The sequence below is a fragment of the Cervus canadensis genome, chromosome 13, assembly GCF_019320065.1.
Source record: "Cervus canadensis isolate Bull #8, Minnesota chromosome 13, ASM1932006v1, whole genome shotgun sequence".
NCBI lineage: Eukaryota > Metazoa > Chordata > Mammalia > Artiodactyla > Cervidae > Cervus > Cervus canadensis.
Genome location: NC_057398.1, coordinates 21,908,830 through 21,932,235, shown reverse-complemented (window position 1 = coordinate 21,932,235; position 23,406 = coordinate 21,908,830). Strand labels below are relative to the sequence as shown.

At 46.8% G+C, this 23,406-nt stretch overlaps 1 protein-coding gene across 2 annotated transcripts in view; it reads right to left on the bottom strand.

Annotated features, from left to right (window-relative positions):
- Window positions 1-23,406, bottom strand: part of ASTN1 (astrotactin 1) — a 345,625-nt gene that overhangs the window by 9,829 nt on the left and 312,390 nt on the right. For both annotated transcript variants that reach the window (XM_043486036.1, XM_043486035.1), the window contains exons 18-21: window positions 20,399-20,532; window positions 16,539-16,690; window positions 14,753-14,888; window positions 8,188-8,288 (exon numbers count right to left, since the gene is read on the bottom strand). In XM_043486036.1, coding sequence (XP_043341971.1) covers window positions 8,188-8,288; window positions 14,753-14,888; window positions 16,539-16,690; window positions 20,399-20,532 — 523 coding nt within the window. The remainder of the gene's footprint in view (window positions 1-8,187; window positions 8,289-14,752; window positions 14,889-16,538; window positions 16,691-20,398; window positions 20,533-23,406) is intronic.

The following is a 23,406-nucleotide window of genomic DNA, read 5'->3' as shown; positions in this document are numbered from 1 at the left end:
GGGTTGGAATGACTAAAATTTTTACCTCTGCCCAAACACTGCAATGATTTCATTTTTTATTCTATTCTGCTCATTGTCCAGGAGCCAGATATTACTTCTTTAGTGTCCTGAGTGGCCAGAATAAGGCTAGACACTGTAATAGATTCACAAATGTTAGCTCAATGGGTGAAATTCATGACTTTAGGAGTCATTTGAATCTACTTTGGGGGAGGGTTTCTGGTGATGTATCTCCAGACCAGGTTATACCAACCCATTAGCAGTTAAACCCTTGTAACCAGCATCTTTAGCTGCAATAAAAATCATTTCAGTCCAGAAATTCATTTGGATTTTCAGGACTTTAAAATTCTCAGGTTGTTAAAATAAGATCAAGAGATGAAGTGGACAGTGATTTAGACTATAAAAAATCTCTGGTATTTATTATATATTAACAGAATATAAAGAATATAAATAAAATTATATAGAATGTAAAGAGCTCTGGTATTTATTTGTTAACAGCCTATTGGTCACCAAGAAGGTTACACCTGTGAATTCTAATCCCCACACCAGCACTGCACAATGATTATGAATGTTCTTGTCCTACAAATGAGGACAGTCACAAAGGCCAGGTTATCTGCCCAAGGTCGCATAGCCGGTGTGGGCTGGAGTCAGGGTTGAAAATATTATCTATCTCACATTGCTCTCTTGCATCGACGCTCAGGGGATGGCAGTGTTTAACCAATTTAACATGCAGGAGGCAGGGTCTTGGGGGATGTTTTCTGGAGTGACTACTTCTGGCAGAGGACATTTCCCTGGCTGACCCATAGATGCTTCATGAGAGAGAGTCAAGTCAATATGCAGGGAGTCTGTCATTTCTGCAGTAGAAATGGAAAGAAGCAGAGGGACTATCCTAAGAGCTGTGCTGTGTACAATGGGAAGCGGGGAGTGTGCACTTAGAGGAGAAAGACCAATAGAGGAACAATGTATGATGAGATCAGGGCCCAGACAGGGAGGTCTGGGGTCCCTTATCCCACCCTTTTTCTGATGTCAGTCTGTTCTTATTTCTGGTGATGGGACATAGCATCCCAGGCTCCGGCCCTGGTGGTAACATTCTGCTGAAGAACCGTGATGACTGAGAAGGTGTTTTCTGGCATATTTACTATTCTCCTAACACAACAGTAATATCCAACTAGAGAAGGCCATTAGCATCAGCATTTGTGTCTGAGACCAGGTGAGATAGGCCCAGGTTCCATGATAAATCTCCTAAAACCAAGGTAACCTAACTCCAGGGTGTGCTTAAAAGCCTTCATCAATAAATGGGATGCTATATTCAGAAAGATCTACATGCTAGGCTTCTAGAGACTGAGTATTTCTGGCTCTTCCTAGCTTCGCTGAGGGAATTTATGGATATTATTTCATTAGCTTTCATAGCATCTGAGGAATTCACTAACTCAAAGAATGTAAGACTCTAAGGTATTTTTGGTTATCATTTACCCAGCTTTCAGCTTCCCAGAAGTCTTGAGCTATCCAAAATACATATGGGTCTTTCCTCTGTTGACATGCAGGGTGTTCAGGAATAGTTAAAATGCCAGTGAAGAGATGGCAACGTGTCAATATATGCAGCCTCATCACAAAAAGAAAAAAAAAGAGAGAGAGAAGGGAGTTAAGAACGCTTGGGCAGCAGAATAAATCAACAGGGCTGGGACTAAAGGTCTCAGACCCAAAGGTATGGTTTGAGAACAGGCACCATGACACCAAATGGAGTTGAGCTCCACTGGCTGTGTGACCTTGGACAAGTCACTTAACCTCTCTGGGTTTTAGTTTCCTTGTTTGTTCCATGAGGATCAATAACACATATCTTCCAAGAGTATTGTGAGGCTAAAAGTGATGATGATGAATGTAAAGCCTTTCTTTCGCATGATGTCTAGAAAGAGCACGTACACATTTACTGACTAATTCATTCTGAAAAAATTTTTACTGAGTGCTTACCACATGCTTGACATTTTTCTATGTACTTGGGCTACATCATGGAGAAACTTTGATAAAAGTTCTCATTTTATGATACAGTCTGGTGGTAGGACACATTTGGTGAAGTAATAAACATAATGTATAAGTAAAATACAGTGTGTTAAAAAATAAAACAGGAGAAGGAACTCTGGGAGTGCTGGATGGGGCATTGCAATTTTAAATATGAGGGAATCACTGGAAAGATGACAATCAAGCTGAGGCTTGGAGAAGGGGAGAGAATGAGCTGGGGACATCTGGGCAGAGCAGATCAGGGAGAGGAAACACCAGCACAGAAGCTCCCCAGCTATGGTGGGCAGCAGATCTGAAAAAGGCGGGTCACCATGGTGTCTGGAAGTGAGGGAGAGAGAGAGCTGGACAATAGTAGATATTATTTTTAAAAATCACTGTTACTGGTTCTCTACTTGATCATGCTTTCCCCAGTGCCATGAGACAGAAATTCAAACACAGGAGTCCAAGAGCGGGGCAGGAGGAAATACTCTTATTTAAATGAAAAGGAGTGACTCACTCCAAGGGCAGGAGGGAGCTTTCTTATCCCCCAGCAGTGGTTGCTCTTTTTACGAAGACATAAGCATCCTGGGAAACATCTATCCCTTCTGCAATGGCTTCCTTGGCTGCTGTGATGAAGGTCTCCTGAATGGAGGTCCTAAGTCATCAGTTTCATTATTTTAGTGCGGAACTACCTAAAAGCCCAGTCTGTCCCCACACTGAAGTAACTAACTGTGGAATTCCATGTGAAACTTGAGGGCTATGAATCCCAACTGGCTTTTCATCTCCGTCATTCTTGTGTGCTGTGTTTAGTCATTCAGTCGTGTCCGACTCCTTGCGACCCCATGGACTGTAGCCAACCAAGCTCCTCTGTCTGGGGATTCTCCAGGTGAGAATACTGGAGTGGGGTTGCCATGCCCTTCTTCAGGGGATCTTCCCAACCCAGGGATCAAACTCGGGTCTCCTGCTTTGCATTCTTAGCACTGTCCAAATTGCAAAGTCCCTTCCCCTGCATCCTCCGAGTCTGCTTGTCCTCTCCCACACCTTTCTCTCTCTATGCTGCTCTGTACTTCCTTCATACCAGGGATTCTCAAACTGGAGAATTAAACTTGATTCACAGCCAGGAAGGCTTGTGAAAGCCCAGGTTTCTGGTTCCCACTGGAGTTCCTGATCCAGTAGGTCTTGGATGGAACCTGAGTGTCTGCATTTCTAACGAGCTCCCAGGTGATGCTGCTGCTGGTGGTCTGGACCACTCTTTGACACCACTGTTCTATACTAACTCATTCTCTCGAAACTTTACTTCCTCTGGGACCAGCATTGTTACATGGCAACCAACTCTCTGTTTGCCCTTGACCTTGGCTCACTCTTCCTTCCCTCCATAGCCCTATGTTGGCTGAAACCTGCAGAAGGCCCCTCCCCCAGATGTCTGCGTGTCTTCCTCCTTCACCTGCTTCCCAGCCCATCCTAGGTGAAATCCTACCCTCTGCACCTCTTAAACCATCCCCCTGCTCTGCTTGTATGTCTCCATAACATATGTCACTATCTGACACAGTATTTATCCCTCCCCCTTTTTTTTTTGGTTTTTTTGCTTTGTCATCCTTGCTTAAATATAGTCTCCATGAGGTAGGGGATTTCCCGCCCCCTCACCCCCCCCACCCCCCCACCCCCCGCTGTCCCGCCCAAAGCCCAAGTCAGATGTTTAGCAAGGGCTTGAAATAGGTTGTTGTATTTGATAAATTCAGAAATCTGATTACAGAATCCTTGAAAATAGATTCTGAGCCTTGTTCTTTTTGTTTCTTTAGCATCTAATACCAGGGTGTGTTATTAATGAATCAATGGCTGTGGAAGTAGCAATGAAGAAATGGATAGGATTTGTGTTTGGCATCAGGAGAGGAGGATGGATGCTGGAAGAAAGATGGATCAGAACCAGCCTTTGCTTAGTGAAGCCACACGAAGAACTCCTGTAAGGCTGCACCCCAACCAAGAGACTAAGTTTATCTTATTACTGACCATAGCCTTTCCTGCTAGGAGAAGGGTGGTTTTACCGGTAGAAACTTATTTGGTCAAAGGCTTTACAGTCATGAGGTGGTAAAATTCTTCATAGAAGAATTCCTAGTTTAGGAAAATGATCATATAAGAGTCTGGGTTTCTGTTAGATAATTAGGAGCTGAGGTTATGCTCTGGGTCACTTAAAAGGTGATTCCCATTTGTTACTAGTTGTAAACTCCACCCAAGTGAGTTATATTTATGATCGCCATCTGGGTTTGAAGACAGTAAAGCATATATATATATTTATAATGGCTAGGCCAGTACTAATTTGCAAGGATGCCCTTAATTAGTCTAATTCATTAATCTCCACACCTGCCTAGTACAGGACTCCTTCCTGGCTGAAGGATAACGGGACCTGGGAACACTATTTCATTCTCTCAGAATTAAATTGCCTCTTGTCCTCTCAGCTGGTCTGCTAGGGTTTCAGAAAGTCTTCTTTGCCAGGGAGCACAAATGATCAGAAGCATATTTTGATATGGGTACCAGAATTAACACAAAGAAGCCCCACAGAGAAATAGTACAGTGGTCTCTCCCTGGCTGATTACTCTACCTCGTGTATGTGCTAAGTCACTTCAGTCGTGTCCAAGTCTTTCTGACCCCATGGACTGTAGTCCGCCAGGGTCCTCCATCCATGGGATTCTCCAGGCAAGATACTGGAGTGGGTTGCCATGTCTTCCTCCAGGGGATCTTCCTGACCCAGGGATCAAACCTGTGTCTTTAATGTCTCCTGCTTTGGCAAGTGGGTTCTTGACTGCTAGCACCACCTGGGAAGTCCCACTCTTTATTCCAGAGTTGCTCTATCCATCTCTTCCTGCAGGTGGCATTATGAGGCATCTCGCCTACCTGCTTATCACCCACTGATGTCAACCAGCCCACTGCCTACTCAGCAAGGAAGTCCAGGGTGCCTGCCGCTGCCAGTAAGGACATTGGCAAAGTTTCCAAAACAGAAAGAGCTGGGGCACCTTCTCACCACCTGTTTCTGCTCTGGCTTGGAGTAAGAAATCAACAGATGATGAAGTAAGGGTGCCGTGGGTCCTCCCCAGTCTCTCATCTAAGGATGTTCCACCCCAGATTATACTTTTACCATGGAGGGATTTCTTAGATGTTCAAACTCATTCTGTCCACACCCTACAAACCAGGCAGTATTCACTCCAGAGAGAAGCACATTGGTCTTATACTTAAAGGTCTCCATTCAGCCGTAACATCTCAGTGAAGACCAACAGTCCTGACAGGGGGAATTATTTTGATATATAGCTTGAAAACTATTTTCTAATAGAGGTCTTTTCTTCATTAGTATTGAGAGACAAAGGAAGGGTTTCAGTCTTTTACATAATAACCCTCTAAATATCTAATTTAACATTATAAACGAATTACCACAGAATAAGAGGGAGGAAGGATAAATTGGAAGACTGGGATAGACACACACTAGTATATATAAAATAGATAATGAATAAAGACCTACTGTATAGCACAGGGAACTCTACTCAATAGTCTGTAATAGCCTAAATGGGAAAAGAATCTAAGGAGTGGATCTGTGTATATGTATAACTGATTCACTTTGCTTTACACCTGAAACTAACATGACATTGAAAATCAACTCTACTCCAATAAATTTTTTTTTTTAAGTTACATAAATTTACTTATTGAACTCTCACTAGAAACTTAATATCTAGGGTATCATAATCCCCATCCCATTTTACAGAGTAATAAGCCGAGGCATGGAGTGAAATAACCTGCTCAAGGTCAAGTAGTTAGATGGCAGAGCAGAAACTTGACCCTGGGTGGTCCGACTCCACAGTCTAAGTTTTCTGGAAACAGTTGGTCAGCATGCTGCTTTCTGAGTGTTAGGGACACAACTGTGACAAAGACAGACCGGAACTCTGCTCTCATGGAGCTCACTGACTAATGAGGTAGACAGGCATTGAATAAGGCATGATAATAACAAACTGAGGTAAGTGTTCTGAAGGAAAGAAACAGGGTACTGTGAGGGCATCGAGCAGTGGCCCTGGACCCTCCTTGGAGCAGGGACACTTACTCCGAGAACTGTAGACTGAGGAGTTGATCAGTGAAAGGGGTGAGGCTGGAGCACACTTGAGGTCAAAAGCCCAACATGGGCAGAGCCTCCGTGTTGGAAATGGTGTCTTGGAAAGAGGCAGTGAGGCTTCAGAAAATACAGAGATTGATGGGGAGCAGGGGCAAGAAGAAGCCGGAGAAGTGGGCAAGGGCTCCTTTAAGTCCTAATATGCCTGATACATTGGAGAAGGCAATGGCACCCCACTCCAGTACTCTTGCCTGGAAGGTCCCATGGACGGAGGAGCCTGGTGGGCTGCAGTCTATGGGGTCGCACAGAGTCAGACACGACTGAAGCAACTTAGCAGCAGCAGCATACCTGATACATATTTTGATCTTCATCACAAAAAGAATGGAAACCCGTTAAAGGGTTGTAAGAGAGGCATTAAAATGATCAGATTTCTGTGTTGAAAATAACTATGCTTTTAGCGTGCCATGCATGTTTAATGAGGTAGCAAATGAAAGTCCTTCCTTTTCGGAAGTTGTAAAGTGCTAAACATCAGGGATCCTAATTAAGTAGATCTAGGGTTTCCCTAGAAGGCATAAAAAGAAGAGGGCAACAAAAGATGAGATGGTTGGATGGCATCACCAATGCAATGGCCATGAAACTTGGGCAAACTCCGAGAGACAGTGATGGACAGGGAGGCCTGGCATGCTGCAGTCCATGGGGTTGCAAAGAGTCAGACATGACTTGGTGACTGAATAACAACAGGCCCTCCCTGGTGATCCAGGGGTGAAGAATCCACCTTGCGATGCAGGAGACCCAGGTTCAATTCCTAGTCCGGGAAGATCCCACGTGACTCAGAGCCACTAAGCCCACAACTGCTGAGCCCGAGCTTTAGAGCTGGAGAGAAGCAACTACTGAGCCCATGCGCGCAACCACGGAAGCCTGCAAGCCCTCGAGTCTGCTCCACACCCAGAGAAGCCCCCACAGTGAGAAGCCCATGCACCACAGCCAGAGAGCAGCCGCCGCTTTCTTCAACTAGGAGACCCAGCATAGCCAAAATAAGTACATAACTAAAATATTTTTAAAGAAAAATAAAGTAGGTCTAGGTCTCTCTTCCCAGTGCTACTTTGCATCACCGTGGCGTCACCCCTTGAACATTGTGGGGTTATGTCAACTCATAACCAACTTGAGGCAGCTGGCGTCACCTGCCACAGTTAAGGTGATTTGAGGGGTATCACCGGCCAGCTTGGCAAGAAAACTTCTCTTATCAAAACCTGTGCGACCTAAACTTCTAACATCAGTCACCATTTCTGTTACTATGCACATGCTATCGCTCCATCAGCAGTCCAAGTGCTAATAGATATTGGCAGTTGATCAGATCACTTTAACTAGTGCCAGGGCCCTGCAGAAGGGGTGCCCAGGAGGGTAAAAGCCTGGTTGTGGAGGGAATGGAATAAACCTTAGAGCAAGAGACGCTATCCAGACACCAGGAAGCTTCATGGGAAGCCACAGTCAGAAATGTGCTATTTGTATAATGGATGTTGACTGAAAAACCAACTCTTCCTAACTGACAAGGTCTCATTCTGGTGCATTGAAAAAGGACGATTCTTTACCAAAGAACTGATCCATAACAACTCCAAACTACAGAATGAAGATTTTGACACATCTTTTGTAGGAGGGAGTCATACAGCAATGCATTCTAAATCTGTAGTCTTCCTTTACTGGAATTCAAAATAAACTTTCAGATGTACAAAAACAGACAGGAAGAGGGTAAGTAAGCTGATCAGCATCCTGAGGGCAGAGGTCTCTCTGATGCAGCGAGCACGTGGCATCATGTCCCCAAGCACCTGGTGTACTCCTATGGGTATCTGGGGCCTTCACCAGTGTCTGCTACGTTCCCTGACTTACAGGCCATGTGGAATACCAGGGCGCGATGCAGATTTCCACGTCAGAGGCAGAAGTGGAGGAGTTCCTGCAAAGGAGATGCTCCACTCTTGAGCCTTGAATTCTCCCCCTTCCCCGCTGAACTCCAGGCTGTTCTCTTTTGACTCCCTTGCTCCCCCTTGCCCCAAGGTGAGGGGAGGTCCCCAGAGCATCCCTCAGCAGACTCTGATGGCCTCCATGTCTCTTACCTTGGGCTTTGACATCATCCACCACAGGGCAAGGGGTCTTCACGATCACATCACTTGGCCTGGAGCGTCGTCCTGTGTTGTCCACGCCCCACAGGGTGAACCTGGCAGGGAGAGGAGGGCATCAACAGAGAGAACTCACGGGGTTCTGGCTGACAACCAAGCCTTGCCTGGATGGACGGGTTTCCCCCGGCTGCTCTCGCCACCTAGTCATGCACTTACTACCATCACCCAGGTCATAAAGTATGCAGTATAAAGTCTTTTACTACTTCCTGGTGGGTCCTGGGCTATCATTTGCTGTCTTGAGGATATTGCATGATAGCAACCATCAAGGCACAGGGCAGTGTTTCTCCAAGTGGGGTCCCCCAGTAGTATAGTCAGGGAAGTGGACAGCAATGAAAATCCTCATACCCCATGCCAGACCTACTGAATCAGAAACTCTAGGCATGAGGACAAAATCTGTGCTATGACAAGCCTTCCAGGTGACTCTGATGCCTGTTACATCCTGACAACTTCTGAGCTGAGAAAAAGATGGAAACAGATGGTTTGACGTGGGTCTGAAACCTCTACTCCCTGAAAATAGAGTTGAAGTTAACTCCTCTGGGCTTTCTTTTCCCTCTCTGTGAAATGGGGATGAAAATAAAATTGCTTGCAGATCACTGTGAAGATGAAATGGCATAATAAAGCTCAGAAATACCTAACATAGTACCTGCCGCCCAACGACACTACTATCAATTCTGTTCTGCCCATCTTGTGCTCAGTTGAGGCTTTTGTGCCAAGCACTGAGGACAGTTTTCCTCTTTAAAGTCAGAAGTGAAACAGCCAGAGTCAAGAGGTCCTGACTTGCCTGTGACTGAACCCTCTATTTCCTACATGCGACTCGTTCTGATCCACGGAGATGCTACCGGCCATGGACCAGGAGGCCGAAGTGGAAACCTTATGCTACCCTTGGCATTGAGAAGATGTGGTTCTAAGAGCCCCCTCCACCCTTCAACACACACACGCAGACACAGACACAGACACACACAGACACAGACACACACACTCCAGAAAGAAGATAAAGACCCGGCCATCAAAGGCTCAGTGTAAAATTTCCCCCTCGGGTGATGGAGCCGGATGCAGAGGAAAAAGCAACACTAGGCTCTGCTACTCAGAAGTTGAATATAACCATGAAGATCACCCCTGGTGTCTGTGCCCAGGGCCTCTAACAACTAATCTAGTGAGTCTAAAGCAAATCATTAACACTGCTTTTCTTGTCTCTTCTCTTTTGCTCTGTCTCCCTGGGAGGTTGCATTTATTGGCCAGTCTGGATCTTCTTTCCTCTGGGCAGAGCTGCAGGGAGGAAGAGAAGTGAGAAGAAGAAAGAGGCCCCGAGACAGAGGGGCCTGAGTACCTGTTCAGGTAAATGAGCCTCAGACAGCTGAACCGGTGAGGCAGAAAAGAAATGGGAATTGCCTAAAGACTCTGCCAGGAAATATACGATTCTCTCGGCAGAGAGAAAGACAGCCTTGCATCTATGACTGCCTCCTCGCTGAGAAACCTGGGAAATGGTCAATGTTAGGAACCTGTGTGTCCTGGTGTGCTGGTTTCCCTCCCTCTGCCCTCCCCCGTCTCAGGCTGGAATCCCACCCCGCCGGCTGTGCAGGATCGCCCCGCCTCTTTGCTGTCAATCAAACAAGGACCAGGTGCTTGGCCTTCCCATCTTCTGTGTACAAGTGACTCTGTCAATTCTACTGCCCTCTGCTCCTCGCCTTGCTCCTTAGTTCAGGTCTACCACCTTGCCTGGTATTAAACCCCTCTGCCACCCTGATCCCAAACCCAGGGGCTGGCTGCCCTTCTCCCCCACCATCCCTCCCCTCCTAGATCTGAGCCCTTCGCATCCAGGCCCACACTCTGGGCTGCCTGGATCCCTAGCAATGGCAGCCCCCAGAAGTTTTCATCATTCCTTCTAGACCCTGCAACACACAAACACGGGATCAGCCTCTTGCTACTATTTCTAGAATTGTGACAGATGTCACCAAACCTGAAGCCGGCACATCTGATCTGCCCTTCTGGTACCTGCTCTGTTTCCCAGTCTTATCCCCACAACCTGGTCTCAGGCCAGGTCTCACCTTCCTTCTCTGCCCTTCTGCTCTAGATTGTCTTGACTGTTTGTCAGGGATGGGCCCAGAAGTATACAGCCCAGACTGCAGACCTGCACCCCACTTTCAGGGACTCCCACATGGATGCATTTCCCCTCGCCCTCATGTGCAGACTCTGCCCTGACCCCATTTCCAGCTGTCCCTTCTCAGCAGAGTCAGGAAGGAGGAAGCCCTATTCTCCGTGAGGTCAATGCACAGCTGCCGGCAGTCACAGGACTGCTAGCATGAGCCTGGCCCTGCGCCCTGCTCTTACCACCAGGCTCTCTTCCTTCACCGGCCCCTCCCCAGCTGTGTGTCTGAGCCTACTTCCTGAACCCCCGCCCTGAGCTCCAGTTTGCCTGATGTCCCATCCTCTGTAAGATTGCTCTGCTTCGCCTTTTCCCGTCCACCTCCCAGGGTCCTGAGGATCGCCTTAGGACTCCAGGTCAGGGCTAGCATCTTGCTACCGGCTGATGGGTCACGTGATGCTGTCTGCCTGAATATTTACAGGCTTAGTGGTCACTTGCCCTGGATTGTTGATAGTGGGTTCCAGCCACCTCTTGTAGCATACCTTACTTGACCTTGAACCCTTGGTTTCTAGCAGTTTCCCTGGACTGAAACATCCTAAGTCTCAGGTAGCACAGGGCTGTCAGATGGATGCTTTCTCTCAATGCCTGGGATGCAGTTAATCCTCACCCCACCCCACTTGTCCCATCCCTCTAAGTTTCACTTTGTGCTTCATCCTGCTCTGAGTTCTCACTAAGTCTACTGGATTCTGGGCTGGGATGAAATTGTGTGTGCTGCATTTAATTCTCATTACTCTGACTGGGCATTTAGTATACAATTTAGGGTCCTAAGCCCTTATCATTTTTAATAGCAAAGCAAGGTATTAGGAAAGGCAATGCTTCCCCACATGCTTCTAAATAGAGAAGACTCTTGGCCTAAGAGACTGTCCTCAGTGGTCCTGGCTCTCTCAGTCCTGGAGGGACCCTGAGGAGTAGCCAGACTACTTTTACCATTGAAGCAAGCTTGGAGAACACTTCATGCATTTCAAGTGGAAATGTCATGTGCAGTTATTTCAGCAAGTCTTCTCTGTTCATTGTCAGCATCATCGTTTCTACTTTTGGACACTGGTAGGACAGTAAGTGGCTGGAATCAGTGGGAAGAAGAGATAAGCTCTGCTCCCAATCTGGAGGGCTGATGTGTAAGTGCGTCTACTGCCTTATCCAGAGCTGCTGGTCCCTTTCCACTGCTGCCTGCCTGCTGGGATTGCTCAGCCTGTCGTTAGAGCCTGGGTGATGACACGTGTATCGTGTGTGTGTGTGTGTGTGTGTGTGTGTGTGTGTGTCAACCAACGCAACCCTGCTCTGGCTCCAGGGCTGATGTTTTAAAGGACTGAAACCTGATGTGCAATGAGCATCCTTGGGCTTCCTGCCTAGGGCTGACTGCCTCTAAATGCAACTTTCACCCTTGCCCCCTCCAGGTGTGCTGGTTTCTGCAGATGGCTCCAAATCCACTCCCTCTTTCTGAATTATCTGTTCACTGTCTCATCCCCCACCCTCCAAAAGCAGCGGCTTTCCTGTGGGCACACTGCGATGGGGGTGGTGGGCTACAAGGCTCAGGAGTCATCTCCCCCTCTGGCCTCAGTTTCCTCATGTGTAAAATGATGAGGTTGGACCAGACACTCCCTTTTAACCAGGGATTCTTGGCTGTTTTTGTACTGTAGGCCTTTCTCAGGATAATGCTTTTCCAATGCATTAAATAAAGTGGGTGGGCAGGATGACAAAGTGAGCCAGTTATACTGAAAGGATGTTCTGCCTCTGTGGACCTCAGGTGAAGAGCCAGCTCTGTGCTTTAATGTGAGTAATAAGATCATGCTTGATCCTTCCAGTAGCCTGGGCTGTCTGGGAGTGAGTTGCAGTGAAGAAAGTGCAAACCTTGATTCAGTTCTTCACCACCCACCACTCCCAGGCGACAAGCTGTGTGATTCACAGGAAGTCACTTAGTGTTGCTGAACTCCCATTTCCTCAACTATAAAAGCGGAACAATAACCCTAATCTCACAGGGTTGGAGGGTTCGCAGTAACACCTACATGTAGTGAAGGTGCTGTACATGAAGGCTGCCTTCCCCTGTATTATAGATAAGGAAAGAGCTGCAGAAACGCTGTGTCCCACTCCATCACTCATCGGCTAGAAACAAAGCCAGGTGTGGGGCCCCGTGTGGTCTCAGGTCTTACTGCAGGGCTCCTCTCCTTACGCCAGGGACTGATGCTCTGCTTCACTTGATGGTTCTGCAGAGAGGAGCCTCTCTCCCAGGCCTGCCCGCGTGCTCTCTGCATGTGATCTGCAGCGCCACCTAGTGGAAGTTGGCTGTTTCTTTTCCCCTCTGGCTCATGCAGTCTCATCATTTCTTTTGCAATCAACCTTGACAGAGGTTTGTGTTTTACAAGATGTAAGAGGGAGACACTGAAAGCTCACCCAGGATAGCAGAGTTGGAGAAGGCATCAGACTCAGGTCTTTGATCAGGAAATGAAGCCAGACCAAGGCCAACATGAGGAGGGTCCCAGGGTGGGTAAGGACTGGCACTCCTAACAGACAACCATGCCAGCCTCACTCTCACAGGAGCCTTGAATTCCAAATTAACAGCTGTAACTTAGTGACAGGAATTATTGAGCCCTCATTATATATGGGAATTCCAGTTGCACTGAGTTTGAGGCATTTCCAGTGGGTTAGGTGGTCCATATTTCCAAATTTTTGTTCCTTGTATTGGTTCCTCCACTAATGAAGGACGTGCATGCTCAGTCACTCAGCCGTGTCCGGCTCTTTGCAATCCCATAGACTGTACCCCGCTAGGCTCCTCTGTCCATGGGATCCTCCAGGCAAGAATACTGGAGTGGGTTGCCATGCCCTCCTCCAGGGGATCTTCCCATCCCAGATATCAAACCCTTAACTCCTGCATCTCCTGCATTGGCAGGAGGAGCCTTTACCACTGAACCAAGGCTGCCCAAACCGCAGGCCAGCTAATGAGAATCCTGAGTAGACTTGTCTTTGTCCTACTATTACCATTTATGTCCCTCTATATTTTCCAGCTCCTCCAGAATATCACTTGTCTTTATGTATTTTGCTTTCATCAGCCCGACCCCTTGGTTACATCTCTCTTTTCTGTACTGAAGATATTCAGCCTGAGCACGGAAGTTCATTTTGCAATCCATGTCACTCACATTTCCGGTGCTTTTCCTCTTTGAACTCTTTCGCTGTGGAAATAGAAACGATTTATTCTGGAAACCTTGACTCTATTCTCATGACCTCATCTGTAAACTGTTAAATGTTTTTCATACTGATGGGGTCAAAGGGTCCCAGAACTACATCACTATGAATTCTGCCTTTGTCCCCCAATGTTCCCATCATGACTTAGATTCCATCACTATCTCTCCTCTTTTGGTGTCTTTTATGTCTGCTTCGAAAATACTTCACAGTTGTTCCCAGAGCACAGAGGGAAACAGGGAAGAGCTACCAGCAAGAATAGAGCTGGTCCAAGTGCCACAAGATAGGAGCTCGCTTTATTTTCTTTGAAGAAGGAACATCTCTCACCTCTATAAAACTATTTCAATGTGACTGAGGCTACCTTTTTTTTTTTAAAGCAGAGCTCTTGGTATTCTATTCCTTTCCTCCAAAAAAAAAAAAAAAAAAGGTAATAATATCCTCTGACTTTCAGCATTCACTTTATTCTCCTGAGTTCACTTTCTTCTAGCCCCTTTCTTCACCATCTGTTTCCACCCCATCGTCTCCTGGCCGCTCATCATCACACCTTTTCACCTCTGCCCTTGCTGTTTCCTCCGCCTGGTGTGCCTTTTCTAACATGGCGCGACCTACTGCAAATCTGCACAACCCAGTCCAGACAACTTCCATTCTACTTAGAATGAATCACAACTTTCTTTTCTCTTCTATGACATGTTCTTTGCTCTTTTACGTCTAGCTTTTATTTCATTCTGCCTGATGTTAAAGCTAGCTGTTTATATGTTTCTCCTCTGTGTTGCAAATTAGGATGGGATTCTATTATCTTCTGTGATCCTCCGCATCCAATGTTTAGAAGGTCCCCTATAATGCTAGGGCTTCCCTGGTGGCTCAGACGGTAAAGAATCTGCCTGCCATGTGGGACACCTAGGTTCGATAGCTGGGTCAGGAAGATTCCCTGAAGAAGGATATGGCAACCCACTCCAGTCTTCTTGCCTGGAAGACTCCATGGTGGGCTACAGTCCACGGGGTCACAAAGAGTCAGATACGACTAAGCAACTAACACACAGACACACTATAATGATGATTGAGACAAGATTTGGAACACTTATATTTTTCCAAGTCTCTAGAGGAGCTCAAGTAGTAAAAAGGAGCTAGCTAAAAGTCTGGGGGTGTTCAAGGCAAGGAATAACGAGGTGGGTGGGTGTCACTCACATGTAGATGGTGTCGGGTTCCAGGCATCGGATGATCAGAGAGATTGTGGTGAGCTGCTTGTCTGGGACCTGAGAGGGCATCGCACAAGGAGCCTTCGCTCCGGAGATGATGTCGTCTACGAAGCTTAGCACCGTTTCTGCCCAGAACAGCAAGGAATAGAAAAGGCATGAGAAACAGTGGTGGCCAAGCAATGTCTGGGGATAATCAACTCTATGAAAACTTAATATGCAAATCATTTGGCCCCCCATCTTCTTTTTTTTTTTTAATTAATTAATTTATAGATTCCCTTGGACTGCAAGTCATTCCTAAAGGAAATCAGGACTATAAGGAGATCAAACCAGTCATTCCTAAAGGAAATCAGTCCTGAATATTCATTGGAAAGACTGATGCTGAAGCTGAAGCTCCAATACTTTGGCTACCTGATGTGAAGAACTGACTCATTGGAAAAGACCCTGATGCTGGGAAAGATTGAAGGCAGGAGGAGAAGGGGATGACAAAGGGTGAGGTGGTTGGATGGCATCACCAACTTGATGGACATGAGTTTGAGCAGGTTCCAGGAGTTAGTGATGGACAGGGAGGTCTGGTGTGCTGGAGTCCATGGGCCGCAGAGAGTCGGACATGACTGTTTGACTGAACTGAGCTGAATTTATTATTTTTTAAATTTTTGGCTGCACCCAGGGGCATGTGGGATCTTAGTTCCCCAACCAGGGATAGAACTTCATATCTCTGGCATTGGAAGGTGGAGTCTTAACCCCTGGACCACCAAGGAAGTCTTGGTCCCTGATCTTCTGAAATTCCTAGTAGGGAAAGGAGATCTAGAAGGAATGATCTTTTCTGAGTGATTCACACCTAACTCATCAGTTTGGAGCCATTTGTCCAGAGTTAGTTCAGAAACAACCAAGGCAAGATGGATCCAGCACACCAGCGAGCCCTTTTATGACATGCTCTTGGCTCGGGCGGGGAACATCTGTTCTGGTCAGTGGTCACTGCCAGACCTTCACAATACCTGTGCACACCAGAAGAAGCAGTAGCCAGCTCTCCATGCCCGAAGGCAGTGCATATGTTCCCAAGCCTCCATGATAGTTTCACCAGAAGTTATTTGCCCCGAATGAGACCACCCTGCCGGTGCCCATGTTCATGCATCAGTTTTAGGAATGATTTATGTTGACCTCTCTCTATGTGTAGAGAGTAAATACTGAGGCATGAAACATTTTTCATGGGGTATTTCCACTCTTTTAACACTTCCCTCTTCCACCAGGCCCTGGCAAAAGCAGGTCCTTGCTTTAGGACAAGCAAAACGATCTTTTGCTTGCTTGCTTTAGGACCTGGCAAAAGCTTGTCCTTGCTTTAGGACAAGACACAGGGTAATAAGCACATCTGTTTCTACATGCTTTTGCCTGGATGGGGTGGGGAGTGGGGGTTATAGCAAAGGGATTTTTTTTTTTCCCCTGTAATCATGGCAGTGGTTAACACAGAATTATTTCCTAATTGTGGCCTAGGATAACTAGCATATTGTATTGTTGTTCCTTTGTAAGTGTGCCTAGAGGCAATGAAACAGACACCTCTTTCGTAAACAAAGAGGAAAACAAAATCAAAACAAGACTTTGTCAGCTACTCACTATGCAAAAACTCTTAAATGGGGAAGACAACTGCTGCTGCTTCTCCCTGCTCTTCCCACGTGACCCGGGGAACCTGGGGACCTGGGGCAAAGGCAGGAGGCAGGACATTTTTCTTTTCTCTTTGCTACCTTGGATCAAGATGAGCCTGCCCAGTGGGAGATGCTCACCTGTCTCCACTTTGGAGTGGTCCATCCTGTCAGTGACCTTCTCTTGACGGATGAGGTAATCTACAATCTGCACCCCGATCGGAGGCTCTGAGTGTTCCCACTCCAAGACCACAAGGGTGCTGCTAGGCTCATGAACCGTGGACAGTCTCAGCCTGAGTGCAGACAGGAAGAAACATGAGACAAGGACCCAACCCAGACCTGGGATGTCTCCTGATACCACTGCTGGCCACCTTCCCAACTGTTACATGGTAAACTCTCTTTTTTCTAACTTTTCTTGACCAGCCACTAAAATGATGTCTTTGAGGGCCTGTCTCCTTGACTAAAAAGTAAAGATTCTTGAAGGTCCTTAAAGTCTATATTTTGTTCATCTACGGGCCCATTACAAATTGGGAACTCAACATTTATTGGTAAATAAATAAGCAGGTGAGTCAAAGATTAACAAATAGTTATATCGCACACGGTTGGTGGAGAGGACCTTTGGAGTAACACATTATAGGCTTGAAAATATAATTTCTGGATTTGCTCTTGAAAAATTAGAAAACGTGCCTACAAGACTCATACCAAGGCCCGTTGAAGGTATTATCTGGGAGAATCCTCAAGAAGAACAGTCGGCTCAGCTTCAAGAACATTACAGGATCTGCCCTGCTGGGGGAACCCTGGTTTCCCCTCTTGCTATGGGGACTGACATCTGCTCAGTTTGGAGGTCATGTTTACAGGGGACTTTACTGGGCCAGAGAGAGCTGGACACGTGTCAAGTTCTCCTTGGGGCGATGGCCTGCATCTGCAAACTCTGGTTCTGATTTCAGTTTCTATCTTTGCTGTTGGGTTTCTATGAAGATTCTGATTCCTGATTCCAGTCTTGCATCGCTTTTCCCAATTCACTGGCTCCTCATGTCATGTCAGTTGTCCATTTTGACCACTCTTTGCCACCTCATCCCTGTTTGTGCATGGCAGAGATTCAATACTGACGTCCACTGGTATGGATTTTCTAATGATCCAAGAGGTTCCAATTCTCTGTCTTTGTTCTGACTTCATGTGTGTGCTGTAGGTTTCTCACTTGCTTCTTGTCTTTGTTCCTTCCTAGACCACTGGCTTCGGGGAGTTTTCCCAGTTCTTGATCACACCAGCCTCCTTCCCTTACATGTGTCTCTGCCATTTAGTCCCAACCTTGACTCCTCTATCTCATGACCACCCATAAGCAAGGCCCTCTAGTCTCTGCTGAGTTCAAAGATGTGTCACTGGTCTCAAGGATTCCCAGGCAAGGTCGTGTGGACGGATCACACCAAAGCAATGTTCAATTTCAATTCAACAAATGTTTATTAAGCACCCATTACTTATAAGAATATGCTTGGTGCTGAGGATGCCCAGGCCAGCTCCAGTCCCTTCTTCTGTGGAGTGGTCGCCAGACCAACATACAATTATACATGTGATTGTAATCACATGTGAGAAGAACTCTAACAAGAAATCATGGGAGACTGTGGGAGCAACAGCAAGGAATTCAACTGGTGGGGAAATAATACAAACCACATGCTCTTCAGTGGCTTACTAGGAAGGAGTGCATAGTTTGCATATGACAGTAAAGATGGAGCAGAAACAAAGCAGTGCAAATACTGACAAATTCATTAATTAGAATCATATGCACAGGGCTATTTTGAAGGAAAAAAGCATTAGGAAGCTTCAGTAACTAAGGCTTACTAAGGATTCAGAATCTGTGAAAATAGGGACCAAGGCTGTGGACTCTACCGAGAAATAGGACTGTGTATGATTTACGCTTGTGTAGAACTAGGGTGCATCTCTATATCCAACTACTGATAAAAATTCAAGAAATTAAGGTCTGGTGATGGGAGAAGTGATTAGAGTTGACAAGGAAAGCAAAATCCTTAATAGACTTTCCTGTTTATGGAAATTTAGCCCAATTTGATTTTTTGCTGTGACATTTAGTCAATGCAGCTTTAGAAATGAAATCAGCTCACACTAATAACTGGATTTTGTGTCCACCTGATGATAACAATTTGGTGGCTTCAGTATTTCAAAGGTAGCTGTTTTAATTGGTGAATCAGTCTAGAAGCACCATGTTTTAGGGTCTCCCTTTCTACAAAAAGAAAGAGCTTTTACTCATAATGAGCTTGATTCCCTTTGAGCTAAGAGGTCCAAGTCATGGCTATAAAGAGCAAGAAGCCAGTGGCTGGTGTGTCTAAAATTACCCAAATAGAAAAGACCTAAGGAGACATCGGACTTGTAATGACCCTCCACCACTGTGTTCTCTTGGTTCTCGGTGTTCTTCCGGCTAGGTCCTGGCCCTCTAACGCCCACCCGCACTTGCATGGAACAGACCAGAGGGCAGGGTGCACCCAGGCCAGCCTCTCACGTGCGCGTTTCCTCCTACCCTCTTGCTCCCACTTCCTCAGCCCTCCAGTTACCAGGCCCTGATCCTCTCTCTGGGCTCTCTTTGCCTGACAATTCATGGGGCCAGGCTTCTCTAGCTCATCTGACCAGCCCTCTTTAGTAGACACAGTATTTCTGGGCCTCACTCCCATGGTTGAAGCCCCACTGGAGACTAACAGGGGCTCCTGCCCTTTACATGAGTCCAGCCACTTCTGTTCAGCCTTCCTCAGAGGGGATGGAATCCAGGGATGGAAACCGGACATGTTCATTCTCAGCAACCTTTGAGCCCTTTGCACTTTCTTCAACCCTCAAATGCAGATACCCCTTAACACGCGTCCTTGACCTGCCATTCTTCCTGGTTGATAGTCAATCTGGAGCATCCTTTCTCCTAGCTCTGGTTCTGTTTCTCATTTCTTTGGGGCTGAGTTCAACCTTCTTACTAGTGGGTACTTTTTTACAGAGCTCAGATCATCTTTCCTGCTGACCAGTGACCATATCTGTAAGACTGTCCCTCTATAACTCTAAGGCAGGTCCAGAGGGAGTCAACCTCCTCCTCAAACCTGCTTCTCCTGGGATGCTTCTTTTCTCAGTTGTAGCCTATTCATCTTCCCAGCCACTCCAGTCATAAGTCTTAAGTCCATTCTCAACTTCTTTCTTCCTTCTCACTTCCATACTCAACCAGTCACCAAACTCTACTGGTTTGACCCAAAGTCATTTCTCAGAGGTATCCTCTCTGCACTATGATGGCTAAGACCACGGTCTCTCAGCTATGGCTCTGCTTCCTGTTCTATGACTGTACAAAAAGCTATTCAGTCCATCTGAGTCCATTTCCTTGTCTATTAAAGGGGAAGGGTGGTAATAGTACTTTACTGCCCGACACGGTGCCAGTCACCCAGTAAGTGTGCTTTTGGCCTGGGCCTTATAATTCATGTCTAACTTCATCCACTTCTAGCACATTTTCCCCTCTTAGCTTTAAGTCATGTTGTCCTGCTTTTTCTACCTTCAGGGAGAAATTCAAGTGCCATCTCCTTCATAAAGCTCAAGTGCCATCTCCTTCATAAAGCCTTCATTATTCTTCAGATTCACACTTGACCATTCCCTTTTCACCTTGTCTTTAAATGTCTCATATAACTTTTTTGGGGGGCGCACCACATGGAAAGTGGTATCTTAGTTCCCCAGACCAGGGATCACCCCTACCCCCTGCCCCCTGCCCCCTGCAGTGGAAGCACAGAGTCTTAACTACTGGACCACCAGGGAAGTCCTTGTCTCAAATAGTTCTTACCAAACCATCCCCTCTACTGCCTCCCCTGAAAGACTGAAAGTGCCCCGAAGGCAGGTACTGCACCATCTTTTCCTTTCTGTTCCCCAGTACCCAGCCCATTGCCTGGAAAATAGTGAACAATCTTTAATATACGTTTGCAGGATAATGCTAAGGCATGCCAGCAAGGGAAAGCCCAGAAAGGAGGGACTTGTACACGGGCTGAGGGAGAGGCGCGCAGGTGGGGAGTCCGTCAGCTCCGAAAGCAGTGGAGTCACATCGACACCAGTCCTCGATGACGTCTCCGGTTCCCGAGCACCAGAGAGAGCTCATGGTGGCCTCCAGCAAAAGCTGCAAGGGAGGGCAGAGACAAGAGTGAGCGTCAGGGAGCCAGGGCCAGGTCATCAGACTCTAGAGACGGAGTTATCAGGGCTCTGCTTGGCCCTAAATAAGTCCAGCCAGCCCACTGCAGCACCACCTCTCCATGTATTTCGACCCCAGGGGCATGTTTCTGGGAAAGCTGGACCTCGGAGGACCTAGAGGGTGTCCCTGTCTCATTAGCATCCCTGTGGTTCATCCCTGTGGTTGAGGGCTGGCACCTTGGGAGCCAGTCTTATCCCACCTTGCCTCTCCCTCCCATTCTGCACCAGCATTCCACACTCTGGCCCTAGCAACATGACTTGGTCTCCATCCACTCTGCGGGGCTGGCTTTCAGCGCCTTCCCCTTGGCCCATAGGCACTCGGCCTTTTCTCAGATGCCTCTCAGGGCATCCTCCTCTGCCCTCTTCACCCTGTCCCAGTATGTCCTCTCTACTCCTTCAGCAGACCTTGCATCTCGCTCACAGTATGTATGCGATTCTGCCTTGGGTTGTGATTACGCATCATGCCTCTCTTTCCTCATGGAAGGTAGAAATCACGTGGCATGCAGGCTGAGACCCGGGCTCTGGAGCAGTCCCTCTGGGTGAGGACTCCAGCTCTGCCACCCCCTGCCCTGTGACCTTGGGCAAATGGCATAAATTCAGGTTCCTCAATGGTAAAATGGGATAAAAACAGCACTTTCCCTATGAGGATGTTGTGTCAATTAAATGAAACAAATATATGCCAAGGAGCATGGCAGAGTGCCTATACTAATGCACACATTGAATTGAAGGAAGTGAAGGTCGCTCAGTTGTGCCCGACTCTTTGCGACCCGAGGGACTGTCCTCTGTCCATGGAATTCTCCAGGCAAGAATACTGGAGTGCATAGCCATTGCCTTCTCCAGAGGATCTTCCCAACCCAGGGAGTGAACCCAGGTCTCCTGCATTGCAGTCAGATTCTCTACCATCTGAGCCACCAGGGAAGCCCAAGAATACTGGAGTGGGTAGCCTATCCCTTCTCCAGGGGATCTTTCTGACCCAAGAATTGAGCCAGGGTCCCTTGTGTTGCAGGCAGATTCTTTACCAGCGGAGCTAACAGGGAAGCCCGGTGCACACAATAGTCGTATGTAAATAGTACATGTTAGTCATCAATAAATACCGACAATTGTTATTGTCTTTAAAAGACAGGGTCGGGTCTTATGAGGAAGCTTGTAAATACCACAGAAGCTAGAACAATTCTTCACATACAGTGGTTTCACAGCAGATATTCACTGTTCAATGAAAGGACAATAAGATAACATTAGATCAGTGAGGGAACAGAACTTGTGAGAGAGGCAAGTCCCTGGTGAAGAAGTGGGAGGTCCTGAGGGGTACTGATCCCTCAATGCCTGCCCCCCTCCAACATCCCAACCCCAAGCTCAGGGTTGGGGAGAGCCTGAGATGGCCGCAGGGCAAAGCCCAGAGCTTTCTCTCAGGGCAACTCAACCTCTGCAGCGTCTGCTTTCCCTGTGGTTCTCTTCCCTCGGTTCCACCCTCACCATGAAGTGAAGTGAAGTGAAGTGAAGTAGCTCAGTCATGTCCGACTCTTTGCGACCCCGTGGACTGCAGCCTACCAGGCTCCTCCGTCCATGGGATTCTCCAGGCAAGAATACTGAATGGGTTGCCATTTCCTTCTTCACCACCCTCACCATACCCACACATAATTGATAAGTTAGAGAAAGGACACAGCTATCCTGGAAAATGTTAGGCCAAAGAATTAAAGAAAGAAAAAACAAAAAAAACAGAAAAGAAGAAGTAAAAGAAGAGATAATCCTGAAAAACCAACATGTCCAAGCCCAAAGCCAGTAGCCTATGTCCCACCCATGGCAGGTTAGATAAAATATGTAAAGTCCACACCGATACTCCCCTCCCACACCACCCACCTTGGAAAGGGTGGAAAGGGAGCCTCTAGGGAGCAGGGGCCGGGTCATTCTCCATTATCAGTACTATCTGTGTAGAGTTTTCAAGTTTACAAAGCCCTTTCAGATGCTAAACCTTTGTAACAGAGCAGAGCCCTGAGGGCCTTCCCCCTCATCCTTTGCTCTAGCTCCTCTCTGAAGTACCTAGATAATAGTATCTGATGCACTTTTCCTGAGTTGTTTTACAGATGTAAACCTCCCACCAAATGGAAGATGTGCCTATTTGATGACCAGGCTTCCTGGAACCTAAGGACGGCGTGGATAATGTTAACCCGAGACACTATCCCATTCCCTCACCATCAGCCATTCAGAGAATTGCTCACCATGCATTCATCACATACCCCCTCCCTCACCTAGCCTTTAAAACTGTTTTGCTGAAACCCTTCTAGGAGTTTAGGGTTTTGGAGCACAAGCCACCATCCTTGTATTGGCAACCTTCACAATACAAGCTGCCTTTTCCTTCACCACGACCTGGTGTCAGTAGATTGGCTTTACCATGCGCAGCTGAGTAGGCCTGAGTTTGGATCAGTGACACTTTAATTTGAGCTCCATGATAAACCATTATCACAATTCACAGTGGAAGACACTTACAGAGTCCAAGAGGTTAGGTCACCGTGAACTTGCTCATGGTCACAGGTTAGTAAATGGGCAACAGAATGGATTTGGTACCTCAGGCTAGATGGATACATAAAGCTGTCTTGATTAATCCGCTAGCTCCCAAGATGAAGCCTGGTCCATAATAAGTGCTCACTTCATGTTTTCCTGGACTGAACTATATTAATATATATATATATATATATACACACACACACACATATATATAAATACATACATAAAGATACATATATATATATATTTTTTTTTTTTTTTAACTAGGAAAACAGAAAACCTTTGAGATGAACAGAATGAA